At 37.9% G+C, this 26,543-nt stretch overlaps 2 protein-coding genes, 1 long non-coding RNA gene and 1 pseudogene across 3 annotated transcripts; 3 read left to right on the top strand and 1 right to left on the bottom strand.

The window, feature by feature from the left end:
• Nucleotides 1–217: 217 nt before the first annotated feature.
• On the top strand, nt 218–2,508 carry LOC103433349 (pentatricopeptide repeat-containing protein At2g37310-like; annotated as a pseudogene).
• A 137-nt stretch (nt 2,509–2,645) lies between these two features.
• Nucleotides 2,646–5,012, top strand: LOC103433350 (E3 ubiquitin-protein ligase SGR9, amyloplastic-like). The gene has a single exon (XM_008371598.4). It carries the CDS (start codon nt 3,664–3,666, stop codon nt 4,666–4,668), a length of 1,005 nt encoding a protein of 334 aa, XP_008369820.3. The 5' UTR covers nt 2,646–3,663; the 3' UTR covers nt 4,669–5,012.
• A 1,815-nt stretch (nt 5,013–6,827) lies between these two features.
• LOC103433351 (uncharacterized) lies at nt 6,828–10,249 on the bottom strand. The gene is made up of 2 exons (XR_011580089.1): nt 10,092–10,249; nt 6,828–7,108 (listed from the first exon to the last, which is right to left on the bottom strand). It is a non-coding gene; the product is annotated as an uncharacterized lncRNA (long non-coding RNA).
• A 4,246-nt stretch (nt 10,250–14,495) lies between these two features.
• Nucleotides 14,496–16,254, top strand: LOC103433352 (protein gar2-like). The gene is made up of 3 exons (XM_008371599.4): nt 14,496–15,212; nt 15,296–15,416; nt 15,581–16,254. Exons 1-3 carry the CDS (start codon nt 15,175–15,177, stop codon nt 16,043–16,045), a joined length of 624 nt encoding a protein of 207 aa, XP_008369821.1. The 5' UTR covers nt 14,496–15,174; the 3' UTR covers nt 16,046–16,254.
• The last annotated feature ends 10,289 nt before the right edge of the window (nt 16,255–26,543 follow it).

Raw genomic sequence — 26,543 nt, 5'->3', positions numbered from 1 at the left:
TGGGAGTGTTGGTAACTGTTAGTTTGGAGGCTATGCTTTCATAACTTTCTATTGATTTTGGAGACAAAGTAAGTGTTAGTTAATTTAACAGATTTCAATAAATTGGCTACCTGTTTGAATGTTTAAAAAGGTTGAGATCAAATTGAAATAACATTAAAAGGTTGGGAAATTTTATAGTCTTAATCCAAATAAAAACACTTATTGAGCTTTAAGCCACCGTAATTCAGCCCAGCAGCGAATTCGAAGCATTATTTTTGTTGTCCTTTTCTTTTTCTTGTAAAGGAGAAGAAAGGCTTAAGAAAATCAAATGTAACACGCGAAAGCTGTTGCGAGAACAACAAATGTATGTTGTTAACAAAGCCCTTCCACATTCAAATCTCGGCCACCAACAACGGCTACGTCCAACGAGCCCTTCAAAACCTCCATGGACTCGACGCCCTCGACTGCGGAGCTTACGGCCACCTCATCCAGCACTGCACGGTGCGCCGCCTGGTCGGTCCGGCGAAGCAGCTCCACGCCCGCCTCGTCCTCTTCTCCGTCACCCCCGCCAACTTCCGGCTTCAAAGCTCATCAATTTTTACTCTAAAACCAATAACCTCAACTATGCCCGCAAGCTGTTCGATCAAATTCCCCATCCAAACGCCTTCTCTTGGAACGCCATGCTCGTTGGGTATTCCCTTAACAACGTGCACGTCGACACCCTGAAGCTGTTTTCGGCTATAGTGTCTTCGTGTTCGGAGCCCGACAATTTTACCGTGACTTGTGTGTTGAAGGCTCTGGGCGCTTTGCTTTCAGGTTCAAAATTGGCTAAGGAGGTACATTGTTTGTTCTGCGTTGTGGGTTTGATTCGGATGTTTTTGTTGTTAATTCTTTGATTACTTACTACTCGAGATGTAATGAGGTTGGTTTGGCGAGAGCTTTGTTTGATAGGATGCCAGAAAGAGATATTGTGTCGTGGAATTCAGTGATTGCGGGGTATTCTCAGGCTGGGTATTATGATATTATCAGGAGTGTAAAGAGTTGTACAGGGAGATGACAAGCTTAGGAAAGTTTAGGCCTGTTGGGTTGACAGCGGTTAGTGTCTTGCAGGCATGTTTACAGTCGAATGATCTTATGCTCGGTATGGAAGTTCATCAGTTTGTGAATGAGAATCAGATCAAGATGGATGTTTTGCATTGTAATGCTCTTATAGGGCTATACGCAAGATGTGGTAGCTTGGATTATGCTCAAGAATTATTCGATGAGATGAGTGAAAAGGATGAGGTCACTTATGGCTCATTAGCTTCGGGGTACATGTTTCACAGGTTTGTTGACAAAGCCATTGGATGTATTTCAAGATAGTAAGAAGCCAAAGTTAAGTACTGGGAATGCTGTGATTTCAAGTCTGGTTCAGAATAACCGGCATGAAGATGCCTTGGATTTAACTCGTGAAATGCAGTCATGTGGTTGCAAACCAAATACCGTGACATTGTCAAGTATTTTTCCTACAATATTGTATTTCTCAAATCTGAAAGTTGGGAAGGAAGTACATGCTTATGCTGTTAAAAACAATTTTGATGGGAATATTTATGTTGCAACTGCTATTATTGATACTTATGCGAAGTCGGGGTTTCTGAACGGGGCACAACGGGCTTTTGATCAAGCAAAATGTATGAGCTTAATCATTTGGAAGTCAATAATCTCAGCTTACACATCCCATGGAGATGCTGATACGCCTCTTAGCATCTTGTATAAGATGTTGAATAACGGGATTCAACCAGACCAAGTGACATTTACAACGGTATTAACAGCTTGTTCTCATTCTGGAGTGGTTGATGAGGCTTGGAAGATCTTTGATGCCATGTTTCCGAAATATGCCATTTTTCCGTCGGTTGAGCATTATGCTTGCATGGTAAGTGTTCTTAGCCGAGCTGGGAAACTCAGCGAAGCTGCAGACTTTATCCACAAAATGCCAGTTGAGATGGGAAGAAGCTGATCAGGTCAGGGAGAAAATGAAAGAAGTTGGGCCGAGAAAGACTCCTGGCAGTGGCTGGATTGAAACACGTGATGGGTACAAAGCTTTACAGCAAAGGATGTATCGAATGAAAAAACCGAAGAGATTTAGGAAACACTGGATGGATTGCTGGGGTCGATGAAAGCAAAAGGATACGTTTTGCAGGATGAATTAGATGAGGAGAGTGTTAATTGTTGAGCCAAGATCACTGCTCCGGTTCATATGGGTATGCTTAGGATCCAAGAAACGCCGTCTTTTTCCAAAGTGGCATAGAATTCAAGTGTTTTTAAGTGCTTAAAAGCATGAAAGAACTTCCAATTCAGTTTGCTGATTGGGTGTTTAGTATTGACACTCATCTTTTACTTTTCTATTTACAAGTAGTGAAGTTGTTAATAGCTTTTGGACCTGCCCATACTTTTTAAGGGACCTGCCCCTACTTTTTAAGGGGACCTGCCCATACTTTATTCCATACTTCTAACAAAGCTAGCTGCAAATCTTTTCTTGCTGTTAAAGAATCCAATGTGCATGATTTTTTTCCGGCATTTCCTCGGCCCTGAATCGTGATCATGGTTTGGTTGCCTACAAAGGTTATCATTGTGTCTCCTCTACAAGGGATTTTCACTCTTACTAGGCCTTGATTGTAGTGACGAGGATGCCCCTTGTGGAATCAGATACATACCCAACCCATTGGTTGGGATGTAGTTTAGGCCATTTCAAGGTGCTTTCCGAAAAAGCACCTAAAGCTCTTCTCTGAGTCCGAAAGTGCTTTTAAGTTTTTTCTACACAAACTCAGAATGCGCTTTTGGTTGTCAAGCAAACCCAAATAATACCAAAAGTTCTTGTGAAAACAGGGGACAAAATGGTCATTAGGCTAATTTACCAGATCTAGCAAACAATTTACTCAACTTCCAATGAAGATGAACCGGAGCTGTTGGTGGTAAATGCAAGTGTGAAAGGTGACACGATTCCTTGAGAAGCGAAATGATATATATTAGCATGGCGGTCAAGTTGGATCATCTTACCATTTGCATTTGCATTATTAAGAGTGAAGGGGACAAGGAGAGCGAGCCATGGATGGGATGGGCCAATCGGTTTTTCTACTCTTCTACTTGTTTTTCTTTACATAATTATATAGGAAGGACAAATGAGGTTTGAACTCGACACACAACTTGTAGACAAACCAACCTACATAACCAACCACTTGATTCAATTCATCTAATCTAATACCCCACATGCACATCTCCATTGCTAAAGTGCTAACCAACCCCTCTTATACCAACTTAGCTTTATGCATTGTTTTTGTTGTCATTTGACTAGATTAAGAGTTCGACTCTCGTTTTTTTCTTACATGTAAAGAAATATAACACATTATGACTTGACACTAACAAAATTAATGATGATTTAAGATTTCGGATAACCGAAAATGTAATTACCATATATTTCACATAAATGTGATTTTGTGGACGTAAAGACATGATTAATGTAAGATTTTGACTCATTACAAATCTCATGGCCACAACAATATACTATGAACAATAATTTTCTATTTCTTTTTCTTCTTTTGTACACCTTTACCTTTTTTTGGTTCCCTTATTTTTTTTTTTTCTTTGATTTACTTATCTCAACCTAGGGAGAGAGAGGAGGTAAATGTGTGCCAAAATCATTTCCCTATGGAATTTACGAGAGTGGAACAAAAATCAAAGGGGTTACAATGGTCATTACAAGAGACCAGCATGGCCAAATTAGTCCAAACAAAAATTCACATAAAAAGCCACAACATTCCTCAAAACCTTTTTCCACGCTCCATAAAAGTGTTAAAAGCGAAAGTCCACAGAGCACACGATCCCATTATGGAAGAAACAACAGCAGCAACCGCAACCATCATGGCTGCTCTGGCCACCCTCACCCCACCCCAACTCTCAGATCTCACCCGCACCATCCTCTCCCACACCCATCACCACCACCGCCGTCTCTCCTCCCTCCTATCCTCCCCCATCCTCTTCTCTCTCACCCTCCACCGCCTCAACTGCCTCCCTCTCGCCCACAAGACTCTCCTCATCGCCAACCACCTCCTCTCCTCCCTCCACCACCTTACACTCCACTTCCAACCCTACACCAATCTACCGCCGCGGCAGGCCAGACAAAGAGACCTCGACGCCGTCCTGCTCCTCCTCTTACTCTGCGAAGTACACCAGCACAACCCTCAAGCCCTCGAAGCACCAAATGTAAAATGGCGCGAAATTCTAAGCGATTTGTACTCCGACAACATGTTAACAGTTTCCGGCATTGGGGTCTACAACGGGTCGGCTTTGGTGTCTTATATTGAGGTGCTGACAAGGTGCTTGAGATTCGTCAGCGTGATGGGTTTTTGCTGTGGCGGGAAGGCAGGGAGAGAAGTGGCGGCATCGCCAGCAGTCGTGGTGTCGCTGCCGTCAGTGGTGGTAAGCGGTGGCGGGAGCGAGTGCGTGATATGTAAAGAGGAGATGAGAGAACACAGAGATGTGTGTGAGCTGCCGTGCCGGCATTTGTTTCATTGGATGTGTATTTTGCGGTGGCTGAGGAAGAGGAACACTTGTCCATGCTGCCGGTTTACGCTTCCCACGGACGATGTGTTCGGGGAGATCCAACGGCTGTGGGAGATTTTAGTTAAGATAGGCGAGAAGGAATTAGCTTAGAGTGATGGTGATCAACAATGTGCACACGTGTCACCATCAGAGTGGATGGGAAATTTCTTGGCTGTGAAGGGATTGTGTGTGATGGATGAAATTGCAGAGGATCGCACATAATACTTGATATGGACGCATGTGGTTTAGGTTATAGGCATTTGTGGATTAGCATGTAGCTAAATAAATAAGACACCGAGAGAGAGAGAGAGAGAGTTTATGCGATTAATTCACTTGGGGTATTGATCTGCAATCTTCTGTAATTGATTTCACATTTCATGAAATCGAGTCCATTTTTATGGATTGGTAATTTTACACTTCAATAAACTGACCCAACCTGAGATCCAATTGATTAACATCATTCCACTATTTTTTTTATTTTATTTTTTTAAAAGTACTAGAGTTGATATTTTTGTATCACGTTGGTGTAACATTTGATGTGGCAAACGATGTGTATGTGCCACGTCAATTAATATACTTACAAAAATACTACTTTACCACACTTTTTTATCACATATTTGTACAAGCTATCTAATAGATATGGAATCCACATGTGTTGATAAGCCCAATCTCTATTAAAGAGATGATACAAATGTGCAAGTATTAAAAAAGTGGTAACTATATCATTACTCGTATATTTATCTCCTTAGACATTGATTATAGGCAGCACTAGGCGCTAGTGGACAACGGACAGAAGCCTAGCGCTTAGGGGCCTAGCCAGATTTTTTTTATTATTTTAATTAAATTTATCGTATAAAAATTAAAAATATATATATATATATATATCTATATAAATAAGTGAATACTTATACATCTATATTTAAATATATATATATATATATATATTTATAATAAATTATATATTTATACTTGTATTTGGAAAAATAAATGCAAAATAGAAGAATATATAAATTATAAAGTACTACAATTGATTGAATGCATAAAACGAAATATGTATTCCGAGTTATTTTACAAGAAAGAAAGCCTTAAGTTATTTTACAAAAAAAATATCTTTAAACCCTTTAACCTAAAAAAATAAAACAAAATACATGAACCGCCTTAGACTACCTAAGTGGCAGCCTAGAGGCGTCATGTGCCTTAGTCAGGGTGCCCGTCCTAGGATGTTATGTAATTTATTTAAGAATAGTCTGTCACCATGTAATTTTCTCATACGTAGCTGTCATAGCTAATTTATTTTTCAGTTAATAAATCATAATGTTACACTCCGATAAAACCTATTTACTTTTTAGTTAATAAACCAAGTTGAAGATCAAAGTGCATAGAACGAACAAACAACATTACAAAATACGAAGATCGATTTATTAACTGAAATGTAAAATAACCATAATAGCTACATATCAGAATACTACATTGAGATAGACTATTTTAACTCTGTAACATAACATCCTATATATAGAGAACTAACTATAATCCCTAATAGGCAAGGAAATGAAACCCTAATTTTAATAGATTAGGCACAATACCCAAAGAATAAAATAAACCTAAATATTATCATTTTCCAACAAATTAAACTATAATATTATCAGAATTAGTAAATAGGGCTTTAAGGGTTGGCACGAAACAGTTCGACTAAAGATCAGACTCAAAGTGAAAGTCACTAGACTAATGGTGTGTTTCGATTATAAAGTCGAAAGTGCCTAAATGCCATACCTTTCTAGGTCCTATATGAAACGTCCCTCGTTTAGTGTCTGTGTAGTGCATATGTAGTGCTTTAATAGTAACTTTTTAGTGCTTGAGTAATGCATTTTTAACATAGCAATAAGAAACATGGACATTTTGGACACACTGAAACAACCGTATCAAGTAAAAAAACCCAATCACCCTAAACTCAGTAAATGTGAAGGGGTTCGGATTTTCAGGTTGGCAATTACTAGAAAACTCTAGGCGTTAGCTAGTCCAAATTCTCACTCGACAAGGACAATTAAACGAGCCCACAAAAAAGGGTGGCTATCTTATTCTAGCAGCTGAGATTGTCGCAGAATTCTAAGAATTATAGCTTGTTAACACTGTTACAAAGATCATAAGAGATTTAAGCGTCATCAAGTGCAAATTAGTACTTAAAATGCCATGAGAGCAGGTGTAAAAACATCGCAGCAGTAAATATAAACAGGTATAAGTAAAACGTCCCATTACCTTAAGAGATTGTAAACTCAGACCGGTAATGTGGGATCATTTGCTCGCCTTTCTTTTCGTACCTTTATAAAAATAGCATTCCAAGACTCATCGGGTACAAATTGGTATCGATAATGCCATGAGAGCGGGTGTGAGAAATGTTGCAGCAGAATATAAACAGGTATACGTAAAACATTCCATTACCCTAAGAGCTTGTAATCTCGGACCAGTAACGTGGGATCATTAGCTTGCCTTTCTTTTGAACCTCTGTGAAGGGTAGAACTCCATTTCTGGTCTCTTTATATACCTTAAGCAAATCCTACACATTCATAATCATGAAAACTAGTCAGACCAGTCAATTCCCTAATATTCAATTACACAAGTCACAAACTGTGCTACATTAGTCACATTGTGTATTACAATGCTACAATATCGGGTGTAGCCAAGTCATTTGGATTGGATCTGCAGCGTATACTGAGTTCTTTTGCTATGATAGTTTCCACAAAATGTTTCTTCTGAAAGTGTTTTTGCTACTGATGCTATACATATCACATAGATATCAGATGTGGATATGTTTCTCCAGAAACGGACTTTGTTGAAATTATATAGTTTTATCCTAACTTTGTTGCTTTCTTAAAGTGCCCTTTTCTATTAATACTAAACAGTTCGCACAGATGGGCAGATGGAAAAGTATTCCTCTCATAAGAGCATCGGGGTAACATCATTTGGTTTTAAGTCCTGTAACAAACTGTTTTGCCACTGCATTTATTTGCCCAATCCACAAGTTTCCAAAGGAAAGGGACAATGAACTTATGAAAACAAAGGAGACAGAGGCAAAAGGAGTCCTGTCTAAGCCAGCAGATAACAGATGAGACTAGTAGCTTACGATCAATCAGAAACCTAGCTCACAATTTATGAGATCGGCAGTGACCAGAGAGTCAGATTCAGAGGGGAACCGACTAAAACTAAAGTTAAATTTGAACTAAGATAAAGTATAACTCAAACAATGGGTGCGCAGTGTTTGAAGGATTGAGAAAATAAGGAAAGGGGTGGTACCTTGAAACCGTGGAGAGAAGAGGAAAAACAAGATGCGGAGAAGAGAAGAGGCTCACTCAAAACCTGTCTCCACATGGGTCCTGATTCCCTCCTTTCTGGGACTTGTGTCCTACCCCAGTCCGACTCAGTTCGAAGTGCAATTAGGCTCATCAAACAACGGCTATGACTCCAATGTTCCAATCCAATTTAATCAGTCTGAGCCAGCCCACGAAACATGGGCATGTAAACATAGACTAGTATGTGGGATCTTTTGCTTGCCTTTCGTACTTCTTTAAAAGATAGCATCACATTTTTGGTTTCTATATATCTTTAGAAAATCCTACACATGCATCATCATGAAAATAAATTAGATGGCCAAATCACTACTCTACTATCGATATTCCCTCAGATAAATCATAAAATTCCGACTGCAAGACAAGGAAAAATGGCCATCCTCATTTGTCATAGTTTGTATAAAATAGTTTCTGCAATATCATGAACTTAGGGGAAGTTTATCTTAATTTCGACGTACAGGATACTAAGTTACATTATGCACACCCACACTTGAATGAGAATACTTTTAAACAAGATATTGTCTGATTAACTAAGGGCTAAGAAAACATAAAAGGCAGTCCAATAAAATAAGAAATCTCACAGAAGGCAAAACAAATGTCACAATAAACATCCCAGGATTTAGTCATCTCATAGCTCATTAAATTGAACCGATGCCGATACATCTTTTTTATCAAGACACTGATACCAATAGCAGGGGATACGTTGAAACAATTTCTTCCCTGTACCACAAAAATTTCCCAACATTGCCAAGGCAACCACTAATCGATTATCAAGGCTTCAGAACCGAGGCAATTATGAGTTGTTATAACATACAAGACAACCAAGAATCGAAAACTGAGAAATCAGTTAATCAAGGAATCAAAATGCCAACACAACTAAGAATTTGACAACAATACACCAAGAAAACCATGAAGTAAGGCAACCATGAATTGAGGCAGCAAAAAACAAGAGGCAACCATGAATTGGGCATCAAAATAATTGAAGCATCCAAGAACGAAGAAATCAAGTTAACTAGCCATTCATGAACTAAGGCGTAGAGATAACCGAGGCAACCGTGTGATCAAAGCAACAATATACGAGAAAAAAACGTGAAGGAAAAATGTAGACCGGAATAAATTGAGGGAAACTATTATTCAAGGCATCAATAAAAACCATGAATAGAGAGATAGATAATTGAAGGAAGTATGAGTGGTGACAATAAGAATATACTGAGGCAACCATTAATCGATACATCCATACATCAATACAACCAAGAGTTCAAGACAACCGTGAATAGGCATCAAATATCATAGACAGCCACCAACTGAGGGAAAAATATATCGAGTCAACTATGGGCAACGATGAGTAAAAATAGTTATGACAATAGATTCAGGTCATCCAAACAACCCAAGCAGACTTAGGTCATAAAGATAACTGCAACGCGATCATGAACTAAGGAAACAACACGCTGAAAAAACTGAGGCAGCAATAAACCAAGGAAACAATGTATTAAGCCCACATTAAACTGAGGCATCCATTAATCGAGGAGTCAACTATGGCTACCATAAATCAAGAAAACAACGTTTTTCAAGAATAAACTGAGGTAACCAATAACCGAAGCAATCATGATGAGGCACCGATACAACCAAGGTAACCATCATGAGGCAACAATTAATGTATTCAGCCAACAATAAACCCAGGCAACCAGTAATCAAGGTATTTATATAACCAAGGCAACCATAGATCGAGGCATCAAGATAACTCAGGCAACTAGAACTTGGACAAAAATAGACCGCGGCAACTATGAATCAAGGTATCAAATTAAACCTAAGCAAACCATGAATTGTGGAAATAATATACTGAGACAACACTAAATCCAGTTATCAGGATAACTGAGCAACAAAATAGCACTGAGCTATCATGAATTAAGGCAAACCATGAACGAAGGCATGAAAATAATTGAGTCAACCATGAACTGGGCCAACCAAAATCAAAGCAAGCATGTATCAATCCAAATTCCACACCTGTAAATTGGATACGAAAAATAAAAGAAACTGGGAATACACAACTCGCTACTCAGCCTGTGAAAATTAGGTCAAAGTTAAATACGAAGGGCGTTTCTTCCATATGGAAACAATTGAAATGCACAACACTAGAAAACCCTAAATTTTCCAAAAAATCAAAGCCCTAGAAGAATGAACCGATTTGTTTACCTCACGAGGTAGAATAGTGAGAAGGAGAAGCATATGATTTCGGCGACAATTTACGCGACAGGAAAACCACGACGCTCCACTTTGTCGTTGCTCTGCGCGCCGAGTTTACGCCACCCGCGCGGTACGAATTCAAAATAAAGTCGGTTCCTATAAGTCACGTGCCTGTCGTTTGCTGAATTCTAAATAAAGCCGGTTTGTATCACGTGCCTGCGCATTTAAATCATTAAATGAGACCAAATAATTATTTTAGTGCCTGTAGATTACGTGAAGTTCTACTTTGGTGTTTATAGTTTCAAATGTTGAGACCAAGGTATAAAATATAGATGATATCAGAAATATCGGTAGTCCAAAAACACAAAAATTTTGATGGAAATATCGGGATATTATCGATATCGATAAAAATTGAATAAAAACTATGGAAATTGTAAGAAAAACTTGGAAATTTTTATTGAAACTTTGCATGATATTTATTTAGTCAATTATCTATTAGTTTATCATAAAAAATTGGAAGGAAATGTATTGCATGATAGATATAACTGATTTAAATTGATTATATAACGACCTGGCAAACATTGTGAGTGTAGAAAATATGTAGTAATTAATGAAAGAAGTTTAAACATACCATAATCATTTATATATAATGAATTAATACAATATTTTACACTTGGGACACTTGGGATGCGGTCCCTAGCTATCAATATTTTTTGATTGAAACCTTGTTAATTTTTAGTTTTTGATTGAGGTCCCTGATATTAATGTAATAATGTAAGTTACTATATTTTTTTAATTAAAAATTAAAAATTGAAATTTGTAATTGTTTATATTAATGAGATTTTAAATAAAACCCATAATTTATGGGATTAAAAATAATAAAATATAAATTATACTCTCTATTATATTGTGTGTGTGTGTATATATATATATACATATATGTATGGGTACATTAACCAAAATTAACAAAAAAAGTTATTGTACCAAAACATGGATACATTCTCAAATCAACGAAAAAAAAATGTACCCATATAAGTTTAAACATGGATTAAAAAATTTGAATGGATTTTATATTAAAAAAAGGATACATTTTACATATAACAAATTGATATATTTGAGAATGGGTACATTTAAGATTAAAAAAATTGAAAAATTATATGAATGGGTACATTTAAGATTAAAAAATTGAGAATCTTTTTATATATAAAAAAAAACTAATAGGTACAAACTTAATTTAATTTAATTTTTTATTATTTTGGAAATGTTTGAATTGAAAATTAATTAGAAGTTTAATAGAGGTGTGAGTATTAAACCCTAAATTAATTACTAATTTTTATATTAAAAAATTATATAAACAAGTAAATTCATTATCACATTAATGCTAGGGACTTAAATCAAAATTTGAGAACTAATAAGGTTTTAGTCAATGAACAGTAAAAACTAGGGACCGGATACTAATTTTTCCTTTACACTTTATACATTGCATGGTAAGATACATGAGTGTCTTAGTAAGGTCTAAAATATCGATGATATCGGAAATATCGGTAGTCCAAAAACACGGAAATTTCGATGGAAATATCGGGATATTATGGATATTTTAGACCATGGTTGCAACTCAATTCCTCTTAGTTTACAATTTAGGAACAAAAGCTTAGTTTTGTCTAATTCTTTAGATAAATTAATTATGAATTTCAGTCCATCAATTACTCAAAACAATTGACATGTCAAAATTTGTGGAAGTTTGTGTTACTCGTTTTCTTGCTTATATTGTTTAATCTTTTACATCATTAGAGTTTATATTCATTTTCGATAAATGCATCAATGAGAACATGAAATTACAGTTGCTTCGAATCATTGGAGATAATTCTATTCATGTTTGTCACCAAGAGTTAACAAAGTTGCTCATTGCCTTGTGCGCTTTTGGTTACATATTAACAGTTATTGCGCATAGTTTAGAGAACCTCTAGATTTTCATTGTTGGTGCTTTGTTTCCTATCAGGGGGTCTCAAACTCTCAATTCCCTCCAATATGCTATAATAGTAGTTAGACAACTGAGCTCTTATGTGTAGGCCACCTCATCTAATCCTAGCTACATCGCTTTTGCCTGAGTATATAGTTGTCATTTTAATTTGAGATGAACTGTTATCCTTCTCTAAATCATTATCTCTTAAGGTGTTTGTTGATTTGCTTCCTGAACTTGTGTTCAGCTATCAATTTCCCCTAAACTTTAATTTTTGCCGATTATCCCCTTAAACTTTTTAAATTAGCCAATTTCCCCCTTGAACTTGAATTTTAACCAATTACCACTCTAAACTTTTATAAATAGCCAATTTCTCCCTTAGCGTTAGATTTTAAAAACTTTCATTCAAATTTTCATATTTTTTTCCCTCATACAGCTGTCATGTGTTGTTTCCATTATCAAGATGGATGGAAAATTGGATGAAAATTTTTAAAATCTAACGTCAGGGGGAAATTGGCTATTTATAAAAGTTCAGGGGGTAATCAGCTAAAATTAAAGTTTAAGGGGAAAATTGACTAATTATAAAAGTTCAAGTGGGTAATTGGCTAAAATTAAAGTTTAGAGGGAAATTAGCAACTCCATACAAGGGGTAAATCGACAAATATGACTTATCTCTTACTCTAAAATTGAAAATATAAACAAGTTTAAGGGACATAAAGGATGTTTAGCTATGGGAATATTTTCATCCACCCTGCTAAACCCAGGTCCTACTCAAAATAATTTGACCGGTCCAGCTAATGATAATGAGTGTGCTTAAAGCTCTTGCATTCCTAATATGATCAAATACTTGCAGAATTGCTTAGTCATTTCTTTGAGTGCAAACCAAGCTAATTAGTACCAATGTCCTTTGCTATGAATGTATATGAAACGCAATGATTTTAATTTTCACACTAAAGCATAATTTAGTACTACACGGTCCTAAGTTTGAATCTCCTAAATCGCAAAAATCGAAACCAATTTATTCATTCACTTCTTAGTGTAATATATTTTTGTATAAAAAAATCACACGAAGGCAAACACAATTAATGATGATTATAGTGGTGACTTGGCCACTTTATGTTTTCGAAATTGTTTCGGTAACATACACTGTAAATCTTTACTTCGTTTAGTTTTAACTTACATCTACGCCTCTATTTCGTTCGAATAGGTTTTGAATTTAACTCTACCAAATAGCACATAGTTGGTAATGAAAAAACAAAAAAAAAATCATTTTGCCAAAAATCTAGATAATTATGAATACTAATTAGCAGAAGGTGTTGTCAACTTTATAAGGATTTCTACGTTTAGAAAATCAAACTAGGAATTTGACAGAAGAAAAATTAAAAAAAGAGGTGGGTGTATTTAATATTTATCAAAGATGCTGGTCCATCTTAGCATGTGACTACACGTCATGAAGTTGTATTAAAATGAAGGGATGTGATATCCACATATATTTTTTTACTTCTCTTATATTTTTTTAATTTTTGACTATCAGATTAGATGAATTAAAGAAGATCAAATGATAGAATTTAACAAGGGGTGATAGAATTTAACAAGGGGTGTAGGATAACACACTTCAAAATGAAACGTTTGACAATAATAAACTCGTTCTATTTAAATCACTCTCCGAAGCTCACTGGGGAGGAGTGAGAGAAACAACAAACAAGAGAAATTAACAAGATTGATCTGCGATTGTATTCTTTGATATGTTTAACTAGAGTCCAATTCCAAACTATATATGACAGATGATGAGAACAAAGTCATGAGCAAGGTGGAGGAGGAGGAGGAAGACAATACAGTGAGATAAGATCACGTGACATAACAGCCAGATCTCTGTTGAAAAATTAAATCTATGATAGCGATGTATTTCAAATTTCAAATTTCAAATTTTGGATCTATGATTCCTATTTCATGTATTTCAAATGCACTGCCTATATTCATGTATCGTAATATTGCTGGAACCAAAACTATATAAAGAAGATTCCAACCACTTTTGGTTATGATTTAATTATATAAAGAATTCGAATTATTTTGATTTCTGACTTTTTCGTGCGTTACTAACACATGGATAGAGTAATGCTAGGGAGACTAAATTTATAGACAAAGTCTTGGAAACTAAAAGACATATAAGTTAATAGTTGGTTTATTACTTAAACATTGATAAACGTGCTTATTCCAATTGATGACACATCATTTAGTTTACAAATTTAGTCTCCTTATCATTACATGGATATTAGAACTAGAAAAAATGAAGCATTGGTCTTGGACTTTGGCTTAATTGGAGCTATGGTCCTTGAAGTAAAAGTCGATGAGTATTTATTCTTGGACTTATCACAATGTGGAACATTGGTCATTTTGAATAACACCATGAAGGACCATTGTTATACATTGTAATAAGTGTAGGGACCAATATCACGATTTTTAGTTTAGGGACCAATGCTCGAATTAGACGAAAGCTCAAGGACCATTGCTCCACTCCACTCTTAAACTTATTTCGATTTTTTGACTTCTTTTGCGTTTTTTAAAACATACTAGATAAAAAGCATGTGAATTTCACATTACTTCCTGTAATCCAATACCTGAACAACCAACGACTAACGAAATCTCGTGCCCAATTCTTCTCAACTTCTCTCGTTATAGTTAAGTAAACATGTCATCAGTCTATAAGTTTTTTTTGTGTTTAGAACTATAGGGAAAGTGGTATTTTATCAGTGATGAAAGAGCCTTCATTCATAAGGGGAAAACATGGCCTACTGAAATGTATGGAGTGAGGACCAAGAAACTTTCATTACAAAAGTGGTCAATTGCTTAATACCAAGACAACAAAATAATGAAAATCAAGAGATAACACTACAACATAAAACCTTGGGTGGTGAGAGAAATAAATAACAGATGTAGACACTTTGGGAAGATGATCACAGTTACCAACATACTTTTTAAGTACAAGAGCCATTGTCTCTCCTTCAAATGTATCATCGTCCACCTGGTATGAGCAAAAGAGACTCCAAAGCTCTCAGTCCTTGGTTTTCTAAACGCTGACAATCAAGCATCTGTGTTCTTGCCCAAGTGTATATTCCCCACATAAAAATAACAATGACAGCTACTACTGGCATGGAAGATGGAACATGGAGGTGGGTTTCTCTCTCTCTCTCTCTCTCTCTCTCTCTCTCTCTCTCATCAAAATTGACAATGTGGGATGTGGGTTTTCTCTCAGTGACGGGAAGATGGAAGGAGATGGTGGTTTGAGGACTTTGGAGTGCCTCAGAGGGAGACTGCTGGCAGAGAGGCAAGCTTCTAGGGTTGCAAAAGAGGATGCAGAACTCATTGGCAAGAAGGTAAATTTTTTGAATTTTCGATTACGGATTAGTAAACATTCAATTACACTAATTGGTTAGTTAAATCTCCAGTATATCTATATTAGGAACGCAAAAGAGGTAACCAGTTATATATATCTATATGTTGTCTGTCATTCACATTATAATGTTTCAATTGTCAACAGTTAGTAGAACTACAGAAGCAGCTCAAAGAAGAGATCAAACTGAAGGAAAAAGCAGAAAAGAAGCTCAAATATTTGAAGAAAAAGCTTGAATCTTTGAATATTTCCTCCAAAAATAGTGAAAAATCTTGTACACAATCCACTACTACTTCATCAGGATCCAATCATCCAGAAACCCATGAAGCCAAATCCAAAGTTGCAGAGTCAGAAATCCCAGAAGAATCAAGACAAAATGCAGCAGACTCCACCACATCTGAGCAAAGCCATGAAAGTACTTTCACTGAAGAAAACACTTCTTCTCAAAGCACTTCTGGTTCCAGTTCTAGTTCCAGCTTAGAATGTTCTTCACCAAAAGGGTTCTGCCACAACCCAACTCATAAATCTGAAGATCCAGGGATTGAAGATAGTAATAGGTATGTAAGTCCGATTAACCTGACCGGTTCTATCAGGTTTAGTGTCCGTACTTAGGGTAGATATTTTGGCACTCGGCTTTTAACCATACGTACTCCAAGTTAAATATTAATAATCTTTATGTGCTCAGAAGAAGTGCATACAGCTAAAATAGGAGCGTTAAAATCACTGGTGTTTAGAAATAATCTTTGACATTCCATGTTGGGATCTGCTTAATTAAGCTAATTAGAATAAAATTTGCAAAAACTTTTCAGTTGTTCTGAATACATTTGCATTAGTACCTGTGAATATGCCTGCCACCTGTGACACCAGCACTGAATTGAAGCCAGTTGGTGAAAATTTTAGGCAAGTTCTTGATACTCTAAGAGCAAGTCCACTCCAGGCCCAAAGGCCGGCAATGGGCAATTATTGCCCAAAAGATGTCCAAAACATCTCCAGTCCATGTCCAAAAGTCAGGCAATTGGATGTACCCAAGTGTGCCGGACTAGGTAACCAGAGCAATCCTTGTCCGACCCTGTGCTCGAGTTGGATCTGATGTCATGCTGACGTAGAATGTTCAACTATGGAGATGTAGGCAATCCTTCTGCGCCACTTTATTCTTACTCACATTTGATACCATCGTCTTCTTGCTTGCCTGCACATCGCAAAATTATCATCATCGATATATGAAATGGAAAATTACTATTTACTAAGGCAATAATTGCCTATTACCTAATTACCAGAACAATTATGAAGGGATATCATAGAAAATCTTCAAAAATCAATGGATTAAAGAATTATGATTAGATATGGTCCATTTGATCACCAATCTCAAACATGCAAATAGTAATCATTAATACTTGTGGGCATACTATGTAGATGAAATAATTAGTACTAGTTATAGTTATCGTTTGAATTGGATCTAACAGCTCTAAATATCGGAGCACAAAGTATTTAAGTGTATTGAAGAAAATCTACTAGTTTCATGCATTGTGTAGTGTATTTGGATGGATTAATATCTGTGGATGTGGGTAATAAAGTTGTTTCATGTGGTACATTCACTCATAGAGGGCATGTGAATTGTGGGGTTTGTTGCAATATTGATGCTCTGACTTGGACCCCAACTTCTTGGCCACATCCTTCTTTTGGTTTTCTCTACTTTATTTTGTGGCAATCTCTTGAGTGGAACTGAATTTTAGGAGGTGGTTGGCCATGGCAGCTTGATTCTTGTGACCTGTATATTAAATATTTTCTTGTTGAGATCTGGCCAAACTATCTTTACATTTGTTGGCTTGGTCTCACAAGAGCATGTATTTGGATATAGTTGCACAAGAAAGAGCAAAAATCTTTTTTTTTTTTTTTTTTTGGGGTCAAAAGTTAAAACAAAAAGTTCTCAAAGTTTGAGTAAAGAGTAATTTTTTGGAGTGAATGTCTGTTTCGTGGTGTTTCTTATTTACTCATCTCATATCACGTATATCTACTTATTAACTAATGAATTATTTGTAAATGCGATATTCGTACTCAAAACTTATCATTGATCTTAAACTTTCACTTTTCGAAGCCATTCAACGAAACTTAATAGATAATGAAAAATGATTTCCACTCCCATTCTTTCCTTCTACGCTTCTATCTGTGTGTGTTCTTTTTATTCAATTCAATAGCCACAAAAAATAAAAGACAGTTAAAAAGAAAGAGGGTGCGAAATCATTTTCTTTCCTTCTACGCTACAACATGATTCTTTCTCGCACATTATTTTTCACGAATAAATTAAATCTCTACCGTTCTTTATTTGTCTTTTAATATCTAGGAGAGCAAAAGTGTTTTATTGGCAATTAAGCTTGGGCCCTGTGCTAAGATTTGTCCATGGATGTGAAAAATGGCGATAAAAGAACAAAGGGTTGTTAAACCCCAGACATGGATCCTCTCTTCAGTGTGGCTTGCCGTTGAGTCAGTGCTTTGGATTGACATGCAGCCCATCACATGATCAAAGAATGCACACATGCAATGCAATACATTGGAATTTTTTTTTTTTAACAAACGGTATTATTTATACTAAAGGAGTGGGGCAGTGTGTTAAATCTCATAATAGGCTAGCAATAATATGGTTCAAATTCATCTTTGATGAGAATTAAACCTGAAATCTCCCACTTACAAGTGAAGAAGAATATCACTAGACCGTAATATTAAGTGATTGAAATTTTATATTATAGATGTACAAGTTTTTTTATTTTTTCAGAAAATAATATATTCAGTCCAACAATTGGGACTATTGCACAATAAAAAAAAATAAAAATAAAAAACGCACAAACGTGCTCAAAGCTAGTCCTAGTCCTAATTTGAACTTCTGACAGAGACCTGGTAATAAAAATATTAGAGCTTATTTTGTGTTTAATTTATAAGCGATATATTATTTAAAGTTAGATTAAAGAGGGAGGAAATATTTGTATCCAAGACGCAACTGATTGAAGAGAAATACCCTATATATCAAAACAATTCACCACTTATTTTTCATGTTTAATTTTGTTTGTACTATACTTGATCAATTCCGAAACTACTAAACACCGGTCAACGTTATACCGTCAAGGACCCAGAAGAGTTTCCCTCCAACCAGAAGGCCAATCACAACGCGACACGTGTCGACATCAGAAGCCAATCATAGCGCGACACGTGTCAACATCAGAAGCCAATCACAACACGACACGTGTCAATATCAGAATGAAACTAGAAACTCTCTTCTATAAATAGAGATCATTCTCTCACAATATTTCCTAATGTCATTTGTACTAAATCGTTCACTAGTACTCACTAAAGGAGAGCTTGAACCTATGTACTTGTGTAAACCCTTCACAATTAATGAGAACTCCTCTACTCCGTGGACGTAGCCAATCTGGGTGAACCACGTACATCTTGTGTTTGCTTTCATGTCCCTATCCATTTACATACTCATCCATACTAGTGATCGGAGCAATCTAGTGAAGGTCACAAATTTAACATTTTATGTTGTACCAAAGTCCTCACTGATTTTGTGCATCAACAAATTTATAATTTTTTCTTTTTGTTAAAAATAAAAAAGGAAATACAAAGGAGAAAAAAAGGGATGGCAAAGGTTGAGGGTGGTGGAAACTGGAAAGTGGACCAATGTACATGGAAGAGTTGAAAAAGGGACACTTAAAAACTGAAAACAAATTGCAGCAAGTTTTCTTTTCTAGTTTTTGTTTTGTATTGCCACCAAGCGTGTTTTCGCACCAGTAATTAAAATAAAAATAAGGAGTTTGATTCGATTAAGATTATTTTTGTGATTATTAACACATGGAGGAATCAAGAATGTGTGGGGTTCACCAAAAACAAAGTCAGAGTTCTATATGGATTGGGGCATTCTCAAACAATAAAGTTACAAATTAAAGAGTTCAAGAATTTAGTAAACAAAATACTTATATATTTATCCATAAAATTTTTCATACAACATATAACAATATCCGTCGACACATTTTCATGTTTTGACAACGTTGCATGAAAACTTCATTACTAATACCATCAAATATCTCTCTTTATAAAAATAATCTTGTTATCATTTATCCATTAATCTCTCATCCGATATTCTTCAAAATTTCATAGCCGAAAATGCTCACGTTGTTATAAACTTGTTGTTTAAGTGTGATTGTGTAAATCCTATATTAGATTTGATTCTAGTTATTCTTCCCTATTAGGACTTGTATTCCTTGGAGGAGAAAGATTTCTTCTCCCTCTTATTACTATAAATAAAGGACTGGGTAAGGGGAATAACATTCTCTACACAACCCTACAAACACATCTCTCTCTATTCTCTCTCTGTGCAGCCGACCCCCTTCCCCTGCCAGTTAAATATAGGCCACAACACGTTATCAGCACGCCCCTACCACTGCGCTTAGGAATCTAACGTGGAAGCTTTCTGCATCAAACCAATTCACCAATACCATCACGCAATCAGGTTCTTTCAAAACAACGGTTTTTATCTCGATATTTTTGCATCCATAATAGCAGAACATTCACCATAATACATGATCCAACTTTACGTTTTTCAAATTTTAGATTCTACATAAATTGTGTATGCATCATATCCCTAATTGTTGAATTATGTGAATTTGATATTGCCATGAATTGCATCAAATATATGTCCATGCATTAAATTATTTGAATTAATCTGAAATTGAAATTTTTTATTAAAATATGGATTAGGGTTTCGTTCTAAACCCCTTCACCGTGTGAGTCGTGGCTAGTGAGCCGCCAAGCGATCGAGCCACTAGGCCCAAGCCTGCAGCTTGTGTGGTTGAGCCGAGCTACAAGACCACAAAGCCGGAGCTATGGGCTCCTAGTTTGAAACCCAGAAAAAAAAAAAACCCATGATGCCTTCTATGGCGTCTGCTCCATCACAGGTAAGCCTGCAGCCTAATCTTGACCTTCGGTCCTCATCATAATGACCTGAAGATCATCCTCCGATGGGTTTTGACCGAGATTCGTTTAAATCTCACCGGTTTTTCTTCGAAATTCTAAGTTAAATTTTCTAGGTTTTTTAAACACGTTGAGAGTCTCTACTCTTCATCTACCTCTATGGGTCGCCGTCGAACCCATGGTTTTTTGTTTTGATTGTTGCACCACGACACAACCGCCTGAAACGGTGGTACCAGTCTCATTCTCCAGCGAGTTCACCCAGTTAGCGCTAGGGTGTATGGTTCAAACCCCAAGCCCACTTGGGCTTAACCTATTCTCCAACGAGTTCACCCAGCTAGCGCTAGGGTGTCTGGTTCAAACCCCAAGCCCACTTGGGCTTAGCCTGTTCTCGGTAAGCACCAGCCTTTTGGGCTTTGGAGTTTTTCTTGACCCAACACTGGCCCTTTTTGGCCTTTGTTTTTGGGCTTGCACCTGCAATCCGTTTTCTATGATGTTGGGCCTACCTACATGCTAGGCCTGTGCCTACCCCAGCCCAGTTTTAGGCCTGAAACTCATGGCACCAATTCACCTACCCACCTGTGGGCTTTGGTCAAAATTTTTGGGCCCCGAGTGTTAATCGCCTATGTTTTAGGTACTTTTGGGTTTTATAATTTTTCACCCACGCTTTAAATTTGGCCTAAAATCTAAATAATTAAATTCATTATAATTATGGACCTGAAGTTCTATTTGCATATTTTTTTGTTGCACATTTATGTATATATATATATTTGTGTTTGTCTGGAAGAGCATATGAACATGAAGTTCATAATTATTTTGAAACCTGAAATTTCTAGAAACATGCCTTATTTGAAAACCTAAAGTTTTCCTTAAAAACACCACCCATGAAAACCTGAAGCTTTTTCATGTGTTGATGCACAAAACCGGGGTGGTCTTGGAACAACGTAAATCCGACCGTGAATCTGCACAAACGCTCAAGAACACGAAGAACACAAAGAACACAAAGAACACAAGGATTTTATCGTGGTTCACCCCAAGGTTTGGGCTACGTCCACACTGATTATGTTGTATTTCTCTGTTGAAGAGGGAGAGAGAGAGCTTAGAGCTTAGGGGGTGTGAGGAAGCTTTGAGAGGGGGTGAGAGGCTTCTGAAATGGCCTCTGAGAGTGAGAGTCCGGCCTCCTCCTAATTGTGAGGGTGAGGGGTCCTTTTATAGAATAAGGACTCCTCACTTATTACATATTTGCCCATTCCTTTATCCCATAATTACATTTAAGTCCCCTGAGTATTTGTACGAGATCTAAATACGAGGCCCTAAATATGGTATAAACAGTAGTCCCCTAAGTCTTCAGTCAAGAGAGTCTTTTGGCTGGAGACTTGAAATTCAGTCCATGTGTGGGCCGAAGTAACTAGATGTCGTCTAGAACTAATGCTTGATATGAGGCGGTGCCCAATCTGAAATGATGCTTAACTAGAAGTAGCACATGTTGCGAGGCCGCTCTGCTTGTAGCTTGTGTTGCCTTGGTTGGCTCGGCTTGTGGCGTTTGAAGGTGAGGGAGTCCCTTTTATAGAATAAGGGCTCTCTCCTCAATACATAAGTGATGAGTTAGAGTTGATGCTCGCAGTGAGACAGTTGCTCAGTAGGCGGCGATGCTCTCTAATGGTGGTGAGGGAGTCCATTTTATAGAATAAGGGCTCGCTCCTCAATACATAAATCATGGGTGATCTTTCAATGAAAGTGAGGGAGTCCCTTTTATAGAATAAGGGTTCGCTCCTTAATACATAAATCATGGGCTAGAGTCCCCCAAGTATTTTTCATGAGGCCCAGTTGAGGCCCAATATATGGTACATAATGTAGTCCCCCAAGTCTTCGGTCAATAGAGTCTGTTGGCTGGAGACTTCAAATTGAATCCATGTATGGGCCGAAGTGGCGGTTGTTCGGAGGCGGTCTTTGTATACCTTGCACTGAAGCTCTGTATGTGAAGCTTTGTAGGTGAAGCTTTGCAAGTGAAGCTTTGAAGCTAGAGCTCTGTAAATGAAGCTTTTAAAGCTAGAGCTTTTGTAAATGAAGCTTTTTGAAGCTAGAGCTCTTGTGAATGAAGCTTTTGAAGCTAGAGCTCTTGTGAATGAAGCTTTTGAAGCTAGAGCTCTTGTGAATGAAGCTTTTGAAGCTAGAGCTCTTGTGAATGAAGCTTTTGAAGCTAGAGCTCTTGTGAATGAAGCTTTTGAAGCTAGAGCTCTGTAAATGAAGTCTTTGAAGCTGATTTGACATGAATGATGCTCATGGATGTTTATGTTGATTGACATGAGTGATGCTCATGGATGTTGACATGAGTGATGCTCATGAATGTTGACATGAATGATGGTCATGAATGTTTATGTATGATTGTCATGAGTGATGCTCATGAATGTTTATGTATGAATGACATGAGTAGTGCTCAAGTATAATTTGGAGTACTAGGCGTACTTTTGATGACCTGGTTGGTGCTATTTCAGGCCTATGGGCCTTTGCCCTCCACAACATGTCAGCCCATTTGTTTTGGGCTTTTCCTTGTTTTTTTTTGTTTTTTTTTTTTTTTTGTTTTTTGTTTTTTTGTTTTTTTGTTTTTTTGTTTTTTTTGACCCTCTGATGGGGTTTATACATATTACCCTCTGATGGGGTTTATACAGATGTCTCCGAAAGATAATAAAAATAAATTACATCATTCGGGTGGGGTGTTTATTCCTTGCTTTTGCTTTTATTTTCTGCTTCGCTTTTGCTTTCCCATGTGCTATCGCAGAGCAAAGCTTCCTTTTTTCTTTGTTTTTGCATGTGGGTGGTCGACAGCGCGCCCTCCTCCTCATCAGTACCTCCAACACCAACCTAGCATCTTAAATACTTTGGAGAGCCACCAGAGTATTTAGTGGTGGTGGTGGGGTTCTGTCTTCAAGATCCACAGCTCCATCCCCCTTCCTATCAACCCCTTTAATCATTTTCCCATACTTTTTCAGCCTACACTTTTGGCATCCCAGGCTCACCAAAACCTTCTACAACTGTTCGTCGTTTGGGTCAACGTCATCGTCGTCATCACTTGCGAACTTGCCACCGATTCGACGAGCTTGAAAAGCAAAAGCTTGGGATCCGAAGTGTCGATCTCGTTGTGGATGATGCCGAGGGAGAAGAGCTTGTAGAAGCAGTCGATGGCAGGGTAGACGACCTTGGGGTAAGCTGAATCTACGGCGAGGAGGACAGGGCCGAGGGCGAACTCGGCGTCGGAAAGAAAGATTCCAGAAATGGGTGACTTTGGATCGAAGATAGAGGAGTTGGTGACGGAATCGAGCTTGTCGAGGGCGGATTTGCAGGCGGAGACCAACTGGAGTGCTTGCACCAGGCGACGTTCTTGATGATTTTATCGAGGTTGACCCCGGCGGCGCACGATGTATTCATTCAGTTTCTTCATGCCCTTGAAAGTCGCCTGGAACCGGGGCTCCATTTTGGAAATGAAATTGCATGCAGACCCGACCCGACTAGCGTCCAGGAATATACCGAGTTCCTTCCGCTATGAACTCGCCGGTTTTAGGTGGTGCGTGATCGTCGGAGAAGCATAATACATGCCGGATATTGACACCGTTGGAATCGCTGACCAAGGAACCTTTTAGGATTTGGGTGTTCCCACACCCAGTCACCATGGATGTGTGCTCGAGAGTTGCTTCTTCTCTTCGTTGACTTCGACCTCTACCATTGTTGTTTGGTTTCTGATCTTTGGTTGAAGTCAGTGAGTCTTCATCTTTCTTTGCTGCTGCACAAGGCTTGTCAACTTTTTTCCACTGGTGGTGGTGATGCCACTGATACCGCCCCATTATTTCTTATGCACTAAAAAGAAAACTTTGATCTTTATTTTTCCTTTTGTCAAATAATTTTGGTCTGCTCCCTTTTGCAGTTGGCAGACAAGGAATGGTGATAGGATTAATAATAAAAAGGGGATCTTATCTCCACTTTTGCTTTCTGCTCATTCTCTGTCTACCCACGTTCTATGGCTTTGGAAAGCATCTGACTTTAAGCTTTTAATTGCGATTGCTTTTCTTGCTTTTCCCTAATGACAGCTGCTTGGACATGTGGTATGCCTGCGCTGTCTCCGACCAAAAACACGTGCCCCGAGATCGACGTCGTCCTTGACCCACGAATCGCGATATTCGCCTTCGTTAAAATACAATACCAGATTCCGACCCGGACCTCAAAAATGATGAATTGGAACGTAATCGCCCCCAAAACGAAGCTATACTATGAAAAGCACTCTAAATCCTGCGACTTTCACTCCTTTTACTCCTCGGTGCCCATAATACCCTTCTTGAAGCCCCGTTACCATTGAACCCGCCGTCCATTTCTGTGTACACAACCGGTAATTCCCTCTCGCCGGAGAATCTCCCCACTGTAAATCCACCGCCGGGCCGTACCATTCTCTCATTCTGAACGCCAGACGGAGACATGACTACAAGCCGCTCAGGCTTCGGAACAGAGTCTTCGTGAACTTTGATTGTGATGCTGCCACCCGTTCTTGAGACCCATCCGAGATTGCAGAATTGGCGGCAGAGATCAGATATCAGAACCTTGGTGTCGCTCACTGTTTTTCCTTCTAAGTAGGACTGCGACGTCGTATCGAGTTTCAGTCTGTTCCCTGCCATTGCTGGTCTAGCTAGAGAGAGAAACTGTGATTGCTGCTGTGCCGTTTTTCTAGGTGTCTGATCTCACAGAGGCGGCGGGAGCTAGGAGCTTCGAAAAGGATCTCGTCCTCTTCGTTGGGGACGTCGACAGCGATCAGACGATGGAAAGATTGGGGTGCGGCGGAGGATTGGTGGGGCTGCGGAGCAGATGATGATGATGGTTGAGACGATGGAATCTCTTTCTTTTTCTTCTGGATCTTTTTTTTTTGTTTTTGCTGAGGGATTAGATTAGAGAGAGAGACAGACAAAGTGTGTCTGTGTATCGAGAAGTGGGGTTTTTGTTTAGCTTCAATGTGTTTTCCAGAAAGAGAGATGAGTGATTTTGAGATCTGGATCTTTTCTATTTCTAGGTTTTTGCAAATTTTTGCAGATTCACGACGGAGATGAAAAAATGAAAGAGAACCGACACAACTTTTTGTATCGTTTCCCACAGACGGCGCCAAATGTTGATGCACAAAACCGGGGTGGTCTTGGAACAACGTAAATCCGACCGTGAATCTGCACAAACGCTCAAGAACACGAAGAACACAAAGAACACAAAGAACACAAGGATTTTATCGTGGTTCACCCCAAGGTTTGGGCTACGTCCACACTGATTATGTTGTATTTCTCTGTTGAAGAGGGAGAGAGAGAGCTTAGAGCTTAGGGGGTGTGAGGAAGCTTTGAGAGGGGGTGAGAGGCTTCTGAAATGGCCTCTGAGAGTGAGAGTCCGGCCTCCTCCTAATTGTGAGGGTGAGGGGTCCTTTTATAGAATAAGGACTCCTCACTTATTACATATTTGCCCCTTCCTTTATCCCATAATTACATTTAAGTCCCCTGAGTATTTGTACGAGATCTAAATACGAGGCCCTAAATATGGTATAAACATCATGTGAATTTAAACAAATACATGTCTATTATAACCTGAATGTTCTACTTTTATGTGAATTGATTGATGTTTTTTTCTCCATTACACTAATCACATCTTGTCCATTTATTTTGTGATAGGAACATGTCAAATTTGAACAAACTCGACTTTATCACTTTAGAGGTCTCTGGACGAAACTACCTCAAGTGGGTCTAAGATGTGAAGCTCCACATCACTACAAAGAATTTACGTTTCGCCATTGAAGATGAGATGGACAACCCGGTTGGCAAAGCTGAGAAAGCCATTGCCATGATCTTCATTCGAATACATATTCATGACGCACTGCAAACCGAGTACCTTGCTGAGGAGGATCCACGAGCATTCTGGGTCGTTTTGATCACCAAAATGACATCTTCTTGCCTGAAGCAAGACATGACTGGTAACATTTGCGCTTCCAAGGCTTTACGTCTGTGAATGAATATAATTATGAAGTTTGTCGAATCTGATCACTTCTCAAGTTATGTAACAAGACCTTGACCAAAGAGGACCTTCTGGAGAAGACATATTCGACCTTCTCTAATACTAATATTTTCATGCAACAACA

Source organism: Malus domestica, chromosome 04 (assembly GCF_042453785.1).
Source record: "Malus domestica chromosome 04, GDT2T_hap1".
In the NCBI taxonomy this organism is placed as follows: domain Eukaryota; kingdom Viridiplantae; phylum Streptophyta; class Magnoliopsida; order Rosales; family Rosaceae; genus Malus; species Malus domestica.
The sequence above is the reverse complement of the archived record's forward strand: the minus strand, read 5'-3'. Positions and strand labels throughout refer to the sequence as shown.

What these genes read in the sequence shown, in the direction of transcription:
- LOC103433352 (XM_008371599.4), top strand. Translation starts at nt 15,175, where the DNA reads ATGACAGCTACTACTGGCATGGAAGATGGAACATGGAG. An exon ending in ATGGAAGATGGAACATGGAG is followed by an intron (nt 15,213 to 15,295) that starts GTGGGTTTCTCT and finishes GTTTTCTCTCAG; the next exon opens with TGACGGGAAGATGGAAGGAG. An exon ending in CAGAACTCATTGGCAAGAAG is followed by an intron (nt 15,417 to 15,580) that starts GTAAATTTTTTG and finishes AATTGTCAACAG; the next exon opens with TTAGTAGAACTACAGAAGCA.
- LOC103433350 (XM_008371598.4), top strand. Translation starts at nt 3,664, where the DNA reads ATGGAATTTACGAGAGTGGAACAAAAATCAAAGGGGTTACAATGGTCA.